This window comes from Pecten maximus, chromosome 10 (genome assembly GCF_902652985.1).
Source record: "Pecten maximus chromosome 10, xPecMax1.1, whole genome shotgun sequence".
Lineage (NCBI taxonomy): Eukaryota > Metazoa > Mollusca > Bivalvia > Pectinida > Pectinidae > Pecten > Pecten maximus.
In genome coordinates this window covers 1,314,427-1,329,892 of record NC_047024.1, presented here as the reverse complement: position 1 = coordinate 1,329,892, position 15,466 = coordinate 1,314,427, and the positions used below count along the sequence as shown (strand labels likewise).

General features: G+C 37.8%; 1 protein-coding gene and 1 long non-coding RNA gene across 2 annotated transcripts in view; both read left to right on the top strand.

Moving 5' to 3' along the window:
* LOC117335561 (methylthioribulose-1-phosphate dehydratase-like) overlaps positions 1–15,466 on the top strand; it is a 19,977-nt gene extending 4,511 nt beyond the window's left edge. The window contains exons 2-8 of the mRNA XM_033895639.1: positions 7,091–7,185; positions 7,358–7,406; positions 8,720–8,837; positions 11,314–11,436; positions 12,158–12,231; positions 12,704–12,810; positions 14,060–15,466. Of these exons, the coding sequence (XP_033751530.1) occupies positions 7,091–7,185; positions 7,358–7,406; positions 8,720–8,837; positions 11,314–11,436; positions 12,158–12,231; positions 12,704–12,810; positions 14,060–14,174 (681 nt within the window). The 3' untranslated portion in view covers positions 14,175–15,466. The remainder of the gene's footprint in view (positions 1–7,090; positions 7,186–7,357; positions 7,407–8,719; positions 8,838–11,313; positions 11,437–12,157; positions 12,232–12,703; positions 12,811–14,059) is intronic.
* LOC117335563 lies at positions 5,980–6,905 on the top strand. Its single transcript, XR_004534449.1, has 3 exons — positions 5,980–6,378; positions 6,610–6,686; positions 6,861–6,905. It is a non-coding gene; the product is annotated as an uncharacterized LOC117335563 (long non-coding RNA).

Here is a 15,466-nt window from a genome sequence, read left to right as displayed (position 1 = left end):
ACTTTGATTTATTGCTAGTGTTTATTTTCCTATACACATTTATATAATATTTTCTTGTGTATTATTACCTGTGTTTGGACTTTGATGAATTTTCTGTATTTATTTTTGATTTTCAGCTTATTTGGACTTTAAAATTTTCTTGAATTTATTTCCAGTTATCGGCATATTTGGACTTTGTTAGGTTTTTTTTTGCAGTATTGGCTCTCATTTTTCACATTGGACTTCATGATTATATTACTTGTATTATTGTGCTTGTGTACTCTGTGTAATACTTCAACTATGGCGGATGCTGGGAAGCAGGCTGAACATTTGATGGAGGCTTTAGCAGCTATGAACCTTAAACCAGATCTAGAATCTAAGGATACTGCAGCTCAGTGGTTAACTGATCTTTTAGCGGGAGGAGCTAAAGCCAAGGTTGTGAAGCGTGAACCGATCCTCGATCTTTCCCAGGTGTTACAAGATCATCGAGATGATACAGTACCATCCAGCACACATAATACTTCCTATTATGTGCCGAAGATTTCCATATTTTCAGGATCTCCACAAGTCCCTCATGGAGAGGTACCGTTTGAGCAATGGATCTATGAGGTTGAGATGTTACAACGAGATGGAATTTACAAGGATCAGGCTATTTTCCAAGCCGTGAGAAGATCTTTAAGAGGTGAAGCAGCAAATACAGCTAGAAGAATGGGATCTTCAGTTGCATTACAACAGGTGTTGGATAAGATGACTGGAAACTATGGAAACATTGCTGCTGCAGAGGATTTGCTTGCCAAATTTTATTCTGCTAAACAAGAAGATTCAGAGAGTGTGACATCTTGGGCCAGTAGACTTGAAGATATTTTGGATAGAGCTAAAACCCGATGTGAGCTTACCCAATCTCAGGTCACAGAGATGTTACGGACTAAGTTTTGGCGTGGACTTAAGAAGTCGCTGCGTGATGTTACTGGTCACAAGTTTGATACTATTCAGGACTATGACAAACTTCGCATTGCTGTTAGGCAGATAGAGCAGGCGGACGCCTCACCAGAGAAGCCTAAACCTGTTAAGGTTGCCATACCACACAACGAGGACATTAAAGAAATGAAGGCTTTGGTAAAGGACCTTACGGCTGAGATGTCTAAGCTGAAACAGGATTTAGTATCCTTACAGAAGAATAGGGAGTCAGGCCATGGTTGTCCACCTGCACGTGGATCTTATAAGGTACCTCAGGACTATAGGAGGCAGGACAAACCTTATAGAGGAGATAGTGATAGACCAGTATGCTGGAGATGTGGACAGCCAGGACACATCAAACGAGATTGTCGAGTGAATTTAGATCACAGCAGAAAGTCTTTAAACGCTCGGACGCCTACAGGCCTGGGGCACCAGTAGGCAGGATTGGACAACAGAGCCCTATCATGCAAGATGATCATGATGATACAGGTACAGCACTGGTTGGAGATTGCAGTGAGGAACAGTTAAAGATTTCTGGGGTGAATACTACCGCATTGTTGGATACTGGTTCAGCGGTCAGCACTGTTAGTCGTAACTTCTACGACAGTCATTTGAGCCATTTACCACTTCATTCTTTAAACGATGTTTTAGATATTGAGTGTGCTGGGGGAGAGGCATTGCCATATGATGGTTTTATACAGGCCGAGATAGAGACTACAATTGAGGGCCACAATACACCTTTACCAGGACTTCTATTGGTTGTACCAGACACCAGATATAATTCTAAGGTACCAATTCTAGTGGGGACCAACATATTGATGGATATCATGGACTCCTGTAAGCAAGTTTGTGGTGATAAGTTGATGAAAGGATCCTCACTCTCGACGCCTTGGTATATTACATTCAGATGCATTGCATTGCGTCAACAGAATTTGATTCGGAAAAAATTCTGTCTTGGTGTAGTAAAGAGTGCTGAAGGTACTGCAATTCAAGTTAAGCCCAATAGTCAAGTTACTATTAATGGCTATGTTGATCATCAAGTCGAGCATACACCCACCAGTGCTTACCTTACAACATCGAAGGAGTCGACATTAGTCGATGATTTGGATATATCGCCCAGTCTTATTCAGTACCATTATAGAGGAAATGGCGTTGTTCCTGTGACCATATCTAACATCACTGCCAGGAATGTTACCATACAGCCTCGTGCGGTGCTTTGTGAGATTCAGCCAGTGAAGGTCGAAGGATGTTTGCAAGATGTGGACACATCTGATGATACTGATGATTCTGTAGGCACGGATATGGAAGCCTTGATGCGACAGATGAAGTTTGATGATAGATTGTCTGAAGAGGAGTTTACAATTAGTAAACAGATGATTTCCAGTTTCCCCGATATATTTTCTAAAGGGGATATGGATCTTGGACACTCTAATGCTGTTCATCACCGTATTGAGCTCACAGATGAAGTGCCATTTAAACAACGCCATCGTCGTATTCCTCCTGCTATGCTCAGTGAAGTGCGTGATCACCTACATCAACTTTTGGACATAGGAGTTATTCGTCGCTCTCATTCACCTTGGGCCTCTGCAGTTGTATTGGTACGGAAGAAGGACGGACGACTGCGGATGTGCATCGACTACCGTCAGTTGAATCTTAGGACTGTAAAGGATTCTTATGCTCTTCCTAGGGTGGAGGAGATTTTAGATTCTTTATCAGGATGTGATTATTTTTCTACACTGGATATGAAGAGTGGTTACCATCAGGTCGAACTTCACGAGGAACATAAGTCAAGGACTGCTTTCACCATCGGACCGTTAGGATTCTATGAATTCAATAGGATGCCATTCGGGTTAGTGAATGCACCAGCGACTTACCAAAGATTGATGGAAGAGTGCCTTGGAGAGCTCCATACCACCATTTGCTTTGTCTATATAGACGACGTCATAGTGTTTTCCAAGACATTCGGTGAGCATATAGAGAGGTTAGAGTTAGTATTTGAGAAGATAAGGCACCATGGATTAAAGCTAGCTCCACAGAAATGCTCTTATTTCAAGAAGAAAGTGAAGTTTCTTGGTTTCGTTGTTTCTAAGGATGGTATAGAAGCAGATCCTGATAAGGTACAGAAGATAGTTGACTGGCCTAAGCCCTCTGGTCCGGATGATTTGAGACGTTTCTTGGGATTCTGTGGCTACTATCGTAAGTTTGTGGAAGGTTTTTCTGCCATCGTGAAGCCACTGAACGAGCTATTACCACCTACAAGGAAGAAAGGCCATTCTACTAGGAGCAAGACTGCGTCAACTGTATGGAAATGGGAGAAAGAGCAGGAAACAGCGTTCCAGACCATGAAGAGTGTTTTATCCTCACCGCCTGTACTTGGATATCCATTATATGACATCCCATTTGAAGTACATACAGACGCAAGTGGACATGGTCTTGGGGCGATCCTTTACCAGCAGCAGGATGGAAAACCGCGGGTCATTGCTTATGCAAGCAGAGGATTGACGAAATCTGAGCGGAATTATCCTGCCCATAAATTGGAATTTTTAGCTTTAAAGTGGGCAGTGACTGACAAATTTACGGATTACCTGTACGGAAGGAAGTTTACAGTTACCACCGACAACAATCCACTGACATATGTTTTAACGTCTGCCAAGTTGGATGCGACGGGACATAGATGGTTGGCTGCATTATCCGCGTTTGACTTCAACATCATCTACAAGCCAGGAAAGAACAATACAGATGCTGACATTATGTCTAGACTGCCATCCCACATTGAGGAGTCTACATCTGTTAAGGATATCCCTTTGGATTCTGTCAAGGCTATTTGCGGTGCAGTACAACAGCCAGTAGCCTGGATTGAGACCGTTTCCATGTCTACTTCAGTCATTGATGAGCAATTCATGGACTCTGGTCAGGATATTCAGGAGATGACTTCTAGAGATTGGAGACGAGCTCAGGACAGAGATCCAGTACTCCGGCAGATGTTATTTTATGTTCGGAATAACCAGAGGCCAGATAGAAGACAGTTAGATCCTGATCAGCAAACTTTGTTACGTTCCTTTGACAGATTAAAGATCGATAAGGGGGTGATTTACCGAGAATTGTACAGCTGATATTACCTCCTGCTTTTCGGAAACAAGCCTTATATGGACTTCACAATTCTGTCGGACACCCCGGACGTGATAGGACATTGTCACTTATTCAGGAACGTTTTTATTGGCCAGGAATGACTCAGGACGTGGAGAGATGGGTGAAAAGGTGTCGACGCTGTATATTTAGGAAGGCAGTTACTCAGAAAGCGCCATTAGTGAATATCCAGACAACCCAGCCACTGGAGCTAGTGTGTATGGATTTCCTTACCTTGGAGTCATCTAAAGGAGGATTTCAGCATATACTGGTTGTGACGGATCACTTCACCAAGTACGCACAGGCCATTCCTACGAAAAATCAAACCGCTAAAACTACAGCTGAGGCATTTTTCTACAACTTTGTTGTACATTACGGAATGCCTAGACGTATACACTCTGATCAAGGTGCCAATTTTGTTGGAAACTTAATTCACCAGTTATGCGCTATAGCCAACATCAAGAAGAGTAGGACTACGCCGTACCACCCAATGGGTAATGGAAGCTGTGAGAGGTTTAACCGGACGTTGCTAGGGATGTTGGGTACTTTGGACCCGAAGGATAAAGGAGACTGGAAAAGGCACGTCGGTCCTCTTGTTCATGCATACAACAGCATACGGCACGATAGCACAGGCTATTCTCCATTCTTTCTGATGTTTGGTAGACAACCTAGGTTACCCATCGACTTGGCATTCGGAATAGACATTGGAGGGAAGCATCAACCATTGTCCAAGTTTGTATCGTCTCTTCGCGAGAACCTGAAGAATGCCTATGACTCTGCAAGACGGTTTATGTCTACAGCTGCAGAACACCAGAAGAGGAATTACGACAGGAAGGCTAGAGCAGTTGCTTTACAGGATGGAGACAGAGTTCTAGTTCGGATTATGGCATTTGAAGGAAAACACAAAATCTCCGACAAATGGGAAGATGATGAATACGTCGTGATTCGTCAGCCTAATCCAGATGTGCCTGTCTATGTCGTCCGCAAGTGTAATGGAGAAGGAAAAGAAAAGACATTGCACCGCAATTTGCTCTTGCCCATCGATTTCCTGCATGACACAGATGAAGTGAGTTTTGATGAGAAACCGGAGTCAACAACAAGAAAGAGGACATTGACCAAGCCAGAGGAGGAGGATATTGTTACTTTGGAGACCGCAGACAGCGACTCCGATGAAGATGTCGACTCATCAGTCGTCATTGATGATCCTGTAGAGGGCCCGCTATCAGAATTGGAGAATGGGATACCTTCACATCCCAAGGAGGATACTCCGGCGTCTGATAGACAAGAGTCTGCCCAGTCTGTTGATGGTGACGACTGTCATCCGACTGTGGTAGTGGACGAAGCTCCGCCTGGTGACGACCAAGTCTCGGGGAATGATGAGACTGGGGGTGTTTCAGTCCAGGATGATCAGGATGTGGTAGCACCAATTGCACCACGGGTACCAACGCCAGCTCCTAGAAGATCTACTAGAGCTAGGCAGCCTCCTTTGTGGCAGCAGTCAGGAGAGTTCGTGATGAACCAATTATGTCAAGGGATTTCATCGGATTGGTTCACGAGAGCAGAGTATTTACAACGTCTGGGTGAGCGTGGAGTACTTGCTCCTGATCGAGTATCAGATGCTCTCGTTAGAATCGTATGTGGAGATGTGATTTGTTAGATATATTGTTTCCAGCTGGACTGTTTTATTCTACATGTTTTAAATAGATATGTGTTTTTCTTAAACTTTCATATTCGCGCTCTTTTCTTTTGATTTTTATTTGAATGTACGTATGATTTGTGACATTGTGATATTTAGTAATGTATTTGATGCATAATGTACATGACTAGATTTTGTATTTATGATAAGATATTTCCCAACTTGTTTTAAGACGAGGACGTCTTTTTCGAACCAGGGGGAGTATGTAATAGGGTTATTTTTAATAAAGTGTTTGATATTTGTGAAATGTGTACATGTATATGTGTGATAATTATTAATAAAATATAATAAATATGTAAGGTATTTATTATTGAGGTATAAGGCCCTCGCGACCTTTTACCTGCGTCCGTGCGTATATATATATTCGTTACCGGCGATCCCGTGCGCGTGTTTGTATATTGGTATGTGTATGTCTTTGTACCTGTGAGTATATTTCACTGACGAACGTGACATGTGACTGTAACAAAGTTGTTTGATTGGTTGAAAGTTCTTATCTGTGGTTTTAGTCTTTGTTTCTTTGTGTTTCGGGACATTTGAATTTCGACGTCATTGAAGCCGGAGCTACAAAATGTAGGTCTTCGAATTCATCTGTCACCATATAGAGTCGTATTCCTGTATTGGTAAGTTTGATATCTTTCTTTAGTTGTTTTGCCCTGTTTCTGTTTCTGTAAGAATGATATTTGAAAGTTATAAGTGATAAGATCATGTTTTCCATATTTTTAATACTTTGAATAAATATACGTATATGTACTGTACACGGTTATCGTACAGCAGAGATATTTTTTATAAATGTAATAGTGTTCATATTGAAACTATTGTACAAGTGTGAAAACTATACTTTATTATTGTAGTTTACATCTGTTGTGCGGTATATGACGGTCATGGAAGTGAGCAGTGTTAAGCCTCACGTTGATGCACTATACGTGTTGTAAGTGTGTGATTTTATATTAACAAGTAATCGTCATTATCTGTGATATTTTATCGTGTTAGCGCTGTGTTGGAAATACTATTTATTTATATGTAATTGTACGCGTGATCTATTGTATGACAGATGTATGGTTTGTGAATGAAACTTATTATGTTTTATTTATGTATGTTTCAGAACGTGGGTTTTTGAGTAATAATAAAACCTTTGAAATCAAACGAACCCAGCGGCATTGTCATCATTTTAAGACATATTACACCCCGCTACACATATGGATTAGGATGCGCAGTTAAATCTTAAAAGAAAACTAACTCTTTCACAGGTTTTGAAATAATCCATGTTGCAACTTACTGTTTTGATATACATTTAAGCCATTAATTAACTTGTGGAGCTTCTTCTATTTTTAGGAGCATCCGAGGAATCTGATTCCCGAGTTATGTCGTTTGTTTTACGGCCTTGGTTGGGTTACTGGAACTGGAGGTGGCATCAGTATCAGAACGGGGTAAATATAAGGATGTTGTTGTGCCTGTAATAATAAATCATGGAGTAGAAGAAACACAAATACTTTTTGTCTAAGCCATACGTGATATTAAAGAGTTAAGATCGATATCAATTGAATGTTTGTTGTTATTATGCAAAACATGTAGTAATTTTATATTGTTCTTTCAATTTAGGAATGAGATCTACATAGCACCTTCAGGTGTCCAGAAGGAAAGAATACAGGTAAATGTAAAAACACAGTCAAATATCCCCGAAATGTGTGTACAGATAAAAAGGGGAAAAAAACTTACAATGCATCCACAGGTAAATATTTCAGGTTATTTAGAGTGTGGAGTTGATTCACAAGATTTTGTCACATTTTCTTCCTTCATATAATTGGTCTATAAAGTAAATATAAAACACATATATTATTATTAATGTTGATATAAGGAAATATCTTCTGATGGCAGAATCTTATGACATTCACAATGACACAACTAATAAAGAGAAAAATATATTATCAATTGATAACTTTTCCATCTTTGAAACATTCATGTGCCATAATTGTGCATGCAAGGAAATAAAGAATCTGAATCACTGTCAATAACCCAGTATGTTATTATACAGTGTTAAACCTTACACAGCCAGAAGACCTGTTTGTATGTTATTATACAGTGTTAAACCTCACACAGCCAGAAGACCTGTTTGTATGTTACTATACAGTGTTAAACCTTACACAGCCAGAAGACCTGTTTGTATGTTATTATACAGTGTTAAATCTTACACAGCCAGAAGACCTGTTTGTATGTTATTATACAGTGTTAAACCTTACACAGCCAGAAGACCTGTTTGTATGTTATTATACAGTGTTAAATCTTACACAGCCAGAAGACCTGTTTGTGTGTTATTATACAGTGTTAAATCTTACACAGCCAGAAGATCTGTTTGTGTGTTATTATACAGTGTTAAACCTTACACAGCCAGAAGACCTGTTTGTACGTTATTATACAGTGTTAAACCTTACACAGCCAGAAGACCTGTTTGTATGTTATTATACAGTGTTAAACCTTACACAGCCAGAGGACCTGTTTGTATGTTATTATACAGTGTTAAACCTTACACAGCCAGAAGACCTGTTTGTATGTTATTATACAGTGTTAAATCGTACACAGCCAGAAGACCTGTTTGTATGTTATTATACAGTGTTAAATCTTACACAGCCAGAGGACCTGTTTGTATGTTATTATACAGTGTTAAACCTTACACAGCCAGAAGACCTGTTTGTATGTTATTATACAGTGTTAAACCTTACACAGCCAGAAGACCTGTTTGTATGTTATTATACAGTGTTAAATCTTACACAGCCAGAAGACCTGTTTGTATGTTATTATACAGTGTTAAATCTTACACAGCCAGAAGACCTGTTTGTATGTCATTATACAGTGTTAAATCTTACACAGCCAGAAGACCTGTTTGTACGTTATTATACAGTGTTAAATCTCACACAGCCAGAAGACCTGTTTGTATGTTATTATACAGTGTTAAACCTTACACAGCCAGAAGACCTGTTTGTACAGACGATTGATGAGAAAGATATATCAACACCACCTCCTTCAAAGAAGTTGAAAAAAAGCCAGTGCACACCCCTGTTTATGAATGCCTACAATATGAGAGGTAATTACATTAGATGTGAAAATGTAAAGATTAGCAAAGCTAAACAGTTCAGTAAGTTGTATAATTGAACCAACAGTCATGCCAGTATTATGCTATATGCTGGGTATTGCTTTATTTCAGTGATTTCATCTCAAGTTCTCACCTTTTATTGCATCAGTCTTTTATCCTGTGAATTCGCCTGAGTAATATTTTACATATATCACTAGTGTAATATACCCTGGAACGCTTTGCCAGTCTGAATTCAATTGTGATGTCATAATTAATGTGAACAATGACATAGAATCAAAAGCCATGATAGGGAATGTTACCACCATTTTCATTTAAAACATTGATTCTCTCTCGTATTGCAAGACCTTCACTAAATAATGACCAGTACCATGTTGATCTGACAACATGCCAAATGATAAGACCATCAATATCTATTGTAATATTGTAGTTACAGAAGAGTTGTGCCCCTTGTATTGATACACGGTAATATTGTAGTTACAGAAGAGTTGTGCCCCTTTTATTGATACACTGTAATATTGAAGTTACAGAAGAGTTGTGCCCCTTTTATTGATACACGGTAATATTGTAGTTACAGAAGAGTTGTGCCCCTTCCATTGAAACACGGTAATATTGTAATTACAGAAGAGTTGTGCCCCTTCCATTGAAACACGGTAATATTGTAGTTACAGAAGAGTTGTGCCCCTTTTATTGATACACGGTAATATTGTAATTACAGAAGAGTTGTGCCCCTTCCATTGAAACACGGTAATATTGTAGTTACAGAAGAGTTGTGCCCCTTTTATTGATACACTGTAATATTGTAGTTACAGAAGAGTTGCGCCCCTCCCATAGAAACACTGTAATATTGTAGTTATAGAAGAGTGGTGCCCCTCCCATAGAAACACTGTAATGTTGTAGTTACAGAAGAGTTGTGCCCCTTCCATTGATACACTCTAATAATGTAGTTATAGAAGATTTGTGTCCCTTCCATTAATACACTGTAATATTGTAGTTATAGAAGAGTTGTGCCCCTTTTATTGATACACTTTATATTATAGTTATAGAAGAGTTGTGCCCCTTTTATTGATACACTGTAATATTGTAGTTACGGAAGAGTTGTGCCCCTTCCATTGATACACTCTAATAATGTAGTTATAGAAGATTTGTGCCCCTCTTATACTGGTTTCTTAATGCTGATCTGCAGTTCATGTTTTGAAAGATGTTGCCACCAAAAATGTTTTACATGTAATATCCTATTTATCTGTAATGTCCCTTTTTTTAAATGTAATATCATTTTTACCTATAATATATCATTTACCTGTACTATCTTATTTTCTTGTAATATCCTATTTTACCTATAATATCCTATTTTAACTGTGATATCCTATTTTACCTGTAATATCCTATTTTACCTGTAATATCCTATTTTAACTGTAACATCCTATTTACCTGTGACATCCTATTTACCTGCAATATCCTATTTTACCTGTTATATCCTATTTCAACTGTACTATCCTTTTTTACCTGTATTATCCTATTCACCTGTAATATCCTACTTTACCTGTAATATCCTATCTTACCTGTAATATCCTATCTTACCTGTAATATCCTATAGAATATTACCTGTAATATCCTATTTTACCTGTATTATCCTATTCACCTGTAATATATTTTACAGGTGAATAGGATAATACAGGTAAAATAGGATATTACAGGTAATATTCTATAGGATATTACAGGTAAGATAGGATATTACAGGTAATATCCTATTTTACCTGTATTATCCTATTCACCTGTAATATCCTATTTTACCTGTTATATTATATTTACCTGTAATATCCTATTTTACCTGTATTATCCTATTCACCTGTAATATCCTATTTCACCTGTAATATCCTATTTTACCTATAATATCCTATTTACCTGTAATATCCTATTTTTACCTATACTATCCTATTTTACCTGTAATATCCTATTTTACCTGTAATATCCTATTTTACCTGTAATATCCTATTTTACTTGTAATATCCTATTTTACCTGTAATATCCTATTTTTACCTATACTATCCTATTTACCTGTAATATCCTATTTTACCTATATTATCCTATTTTACCTGTAATATCCTATTTTACCTGTAATATCCTATTTTACCTGTAATATCCTATTTTTACCTATACTATCCTATTTTACCTATAATATCCTATTTTACCTGTAATATCCTATTTTTACCTATACTATCCTATTTTACCTGTAATATCCAATTTTACCTATAATATCCTATTTTACCTATAATATCCTATTTTACCTATAATATCCTATTTTACCTATAATATCCTATTTACCTGTAATATCCTATTTTACCTATAATATCCTATTTTACCTATAATATCCTATTTACCTATAATATCCTATTTTACCTATAATATCCTATTTTACCTGTAATATCCTATTTTACCTATAATATCCTATTTTATATGTCCCAAACAGATGCTGGTGCAGTTATCCACACCCACTCCAAAGCAGCTGTCATGGCAACATTAATATTCCCAGGAACAGAGTTCCGCATCACTCACCAAGAGATGATAAAAGGCATCAAAAAGTGTAAATCTGGTAAGGCTGTCCATGACATGTCTAAACTCTCCTCAGAATTCTTGGTCTGCAAATTGCAAGTTGGTTCTTTTTAATCTAAATTTTATTTTATTTTAATGGCTAGCAGCATGTGAACTAGTCAAATATATTTTGATGCTCCCTGAAACTTTTTTTTTTGGGGGGGGGGGGGGGGGGGAGCATGTAGTTGCCGCTTTGCCCACAGTTAAAAAAGGATCATGAAACTTTATGAGTGCATCTGTTACACTAAAGTGATGTGCATTGTACTAGATTCAAGGTCCACAACCACATATTTACAGAGTTGAAATTTGGAGTTCATATAAATTAGGATAATGAAACTTGGTCTATACATTGGTCAAGACAATGTGCAGAGTACCAAAGTCAAAGTTGATGTTTGTAACATGTCAAAATATTATTTTTTCCTTTTTCAAACTTTCCATTTTATCACAGTTTTACTACAGATATGTGTCATTAATACGACCAAATACTAAAGTCACATACAGGAAAAGCCTCCAGTAAAGATGTTTTCAGGGGACATTCATCAGTTCTGCTGATACTAGTGTAATTTGGAGTAAATATATTTCAGCAGATGTATATGAATATATCATTTTCATCCTATAGTAGTCGAGAAGTAGAGTAATTTACTATTTAAAATCACCTATTGTTCAAAACAAAACTGCAGTGTATGTTTGAAAACCACTGACCATATTCATCATTTCTGTAGGTATCAACTATCGCTATGATGAAGAACTGGTCATCCCAATTGTGGAGAACACTCCTCATGAAAAAGACTTGAAGGTAGGTCTGAATGGCTCAAATGATGACATATATGTTACTATGACGATACATACCTTGAAGTTAGTTACTATGACGATATATACCTTGATTAAGTTACTATGACGATACATACCTTGAGGTTAGTTACTATGACGATACAAACCTTGATTAAGTTACTATGACGATACATACCTTGAGGTAAGTTACTATGACCATACATACAATTATGATAATAGTAAATAGAACACTGATGACATAAATACATTCCTGAGTGAACACAATGATATCTCTACAATAAACAAGTATAATTTGTGACCTGCATGGTACAGCCTTTATACTGATAATCATTCTTGTTCTAAAAACCATTGGTTCTCACTACAACACGAAAGATAAGTTGTTACAGATGATGATTGTGATGTTAGGTAGTCGAAAATCAAAGAGAAGAATGATTCATACAGAGAAATAATGACTGTTGATGGTTCATTTTATGAAGGAGGCCATGTCCAGGGCAATGGAGGACTACCCAGATACGTCTGCGGTGTTGGTTCGGAGACATGGTGTTTATGTGTGGGGAGAATCCTGGCAGAAAGCCAAAACTATGTAAGTCCACTTGCTAGTTTGTTTTCCAGCCAGTTGTATGCCCAAACTTTATGTCAAATTTTCAGGCATAAGCTGAGGCAAAAATGGTGAATATAATTCTCTGTATAATTTGATGATGTTAATATGTACATGTCTGTACTAATTGTCATTGTGTCACCTGTAATAAAGCAGACAACATATATGTATCCCTATGTCAGCGTTGGTGTCGATGCTGCTGAGCTGATTAAACTCAAACTTCATGCAGATCTTTCTTATCAAAAGTGCTTGCTTGGGATTACTTTTCAGGTCATAAGGTTGAAGGTCACGGTCACTTACTAAAAATAGAAAAAAATTCATGGAGTTTTTCCTTACCACAATTAAGTGCTTGCATGGGACTGTTTTTTGACTGGTCCGAAGGTCAAGGTAATTGTCACTATAAATAGAAAATCTTTCCATGCAATAACTTGTAATCACCCAACCTTCTGTGCAGGTGACAAATCCACTTACGTGGAATTCTTGTTCAAAAGTTTTTATGCCTCTGTAGGACTAAATTTATCAGGGCATTATATTTTACCCCATGATTATAATAGACGACTGAACATGGAATCTTATCTTTTCTCTTCTTTCTAACAACTTTATTCTTCCAAATGTATCCCTTGACACTACCTGGGGCCGCGATGGCCGAGTGGTTAAGGTGTCCCGACACTTTATCACTAGCCCTCCACCTCTGGGTTGCGAGTTCGAAATCTATTTGCGGCAGTTGCCAAGAACTGACCGTAGGCCGGTGTTTTTTCCCCGGGTACTCCGGCTTTTCTCCACTTCACAAACCTGGCACATCCTTAAATGACCCTGGCTGTTAATAGGACGTTAAACAAAAAACAAACAAACAAAAAAAAAAATAAAAAATCATTGACAATCTCTCTCTTTTGGCCTTTAGTTGAACGTTTGCCCATTTGAGGAAGGCTATGGGTTCTGTTCCCTGGCCGAGACAAAAATAGCAGTTGCTACTCCTGCATAGCGCTCCACATTTTTTGTGTGGAGGGGGACTAATGGTTCTACTGTTGACTGATTGTGGTGTCCTACTGGTTGTCTTCAGCAGTATGCTTCATTGATATAGAAATGTACATGTAGAACTATCAGTTGTTATCAGTTCACAAGGAGACAAACACAAACATATCGCAACCTCCCAAATCACATACACTACACACATGCATTTCGCACACAGAGGGGACCGTAAAGATTATAAATATCCACCTTTTGTTTCTAACAGGTGTGAATGCTATGACTACCTGTTTGATATAGCGGTCCAAATGAAACTCCATGGACTGGATCCCACAGCCTCGCCTACCATACCTAAGGGAGCTTACATCACGGAATGTCTTTGATTTAATCACCCAACCGAAAGGATCCTACATCACATAATACCAGTATCACCAGACTCCTGACAATATCATGCTGATTTTATGTTGAAAGCCAAAAAATCCCCTAACTTGAGGATGTGACCGAGAATGCTCACACACTTTACAGTGACCCTGTGGTTGCTAGGGATATGGGGTAACTTTCTGTCATACTCAGTACAAGGATATCGACAATTTCACCTGTATGAGATTTTCTTATCACATCCTAGGGTTGAGACAAGCAACAATTGTGTTTTGCACATTCTCAATATTTGTATGATGTCACGAGAACAAGACCACAGCATTATTGTGCGTTGATGTGAAATCAATATACGATGCACAAAGGGGTTAACAGGTTAAGAGAAAAATAACCACTCGTCCACTTGAGAATGAGACAGAGGGATGTCAACCGGGGCCTCCTTGTACAAGATTCTTATTAGCTGCCCCGGCAAGCCTCGTGTTTGGCAACGCAAGAATGTTCCCCCTCAGGTCAAGATCCCCTGTCTCACCCAAAAAGGGGTGAACAATTCTGTAAATGACCAAATTCCTGATTTATATGGGTTCATATAATCTGATGTTTTTTAAAGACACTACATCACTCTAGTTGCTTACACAGGGGCTTGGCACGATTTTCCAAATGATGGTCTATATATATATGTATTATATTCTTATCCAGTTGTGCCATATCTAGGGTCTATATCTTGCCTACAAAGAAGTGTTCAATTGTCTTGATATTGAAACATTACTGTTTAAATATACATGTATTGATTCATTGACTTTCTTGTGTAGCAAGTCAAGTCATGCCACATAAAATATTGAGTATCAAAACAAAAACAGTTTACTGATCTTAAGATTGTGAATAAAAGACTATGATACCAATATGTAATATTTCTAATAAAAAAAAAACATTTTGAGAAAAACTTGTTTAAATTTTAATTGAAATTTTTTTGGGGATCCGAATAGTTCCAGGAAATTGGTTGCAATATATAGAGATACAAAGTTTTACTAAATTTTAGGTATTAAATAGATTTCTTAAAACATCACAACCTTAGACTAAGAAGAAAACCTATGAATTTGACTTCTCGATGAAAGTTATACACAACAACTTGATCTCTATATTTGTGTTGCATGCATGTTTCTGTTGGTAGCTATACATATTGTGTACAGAGGTATATATATACTTGGAAATAAGAAGGTTTATATAGGATGTATCTGTCATCTCATCTTCTTGTACTATACATACAGATATTTGTGCAATAAAATTTGTTTAAATGAAATTA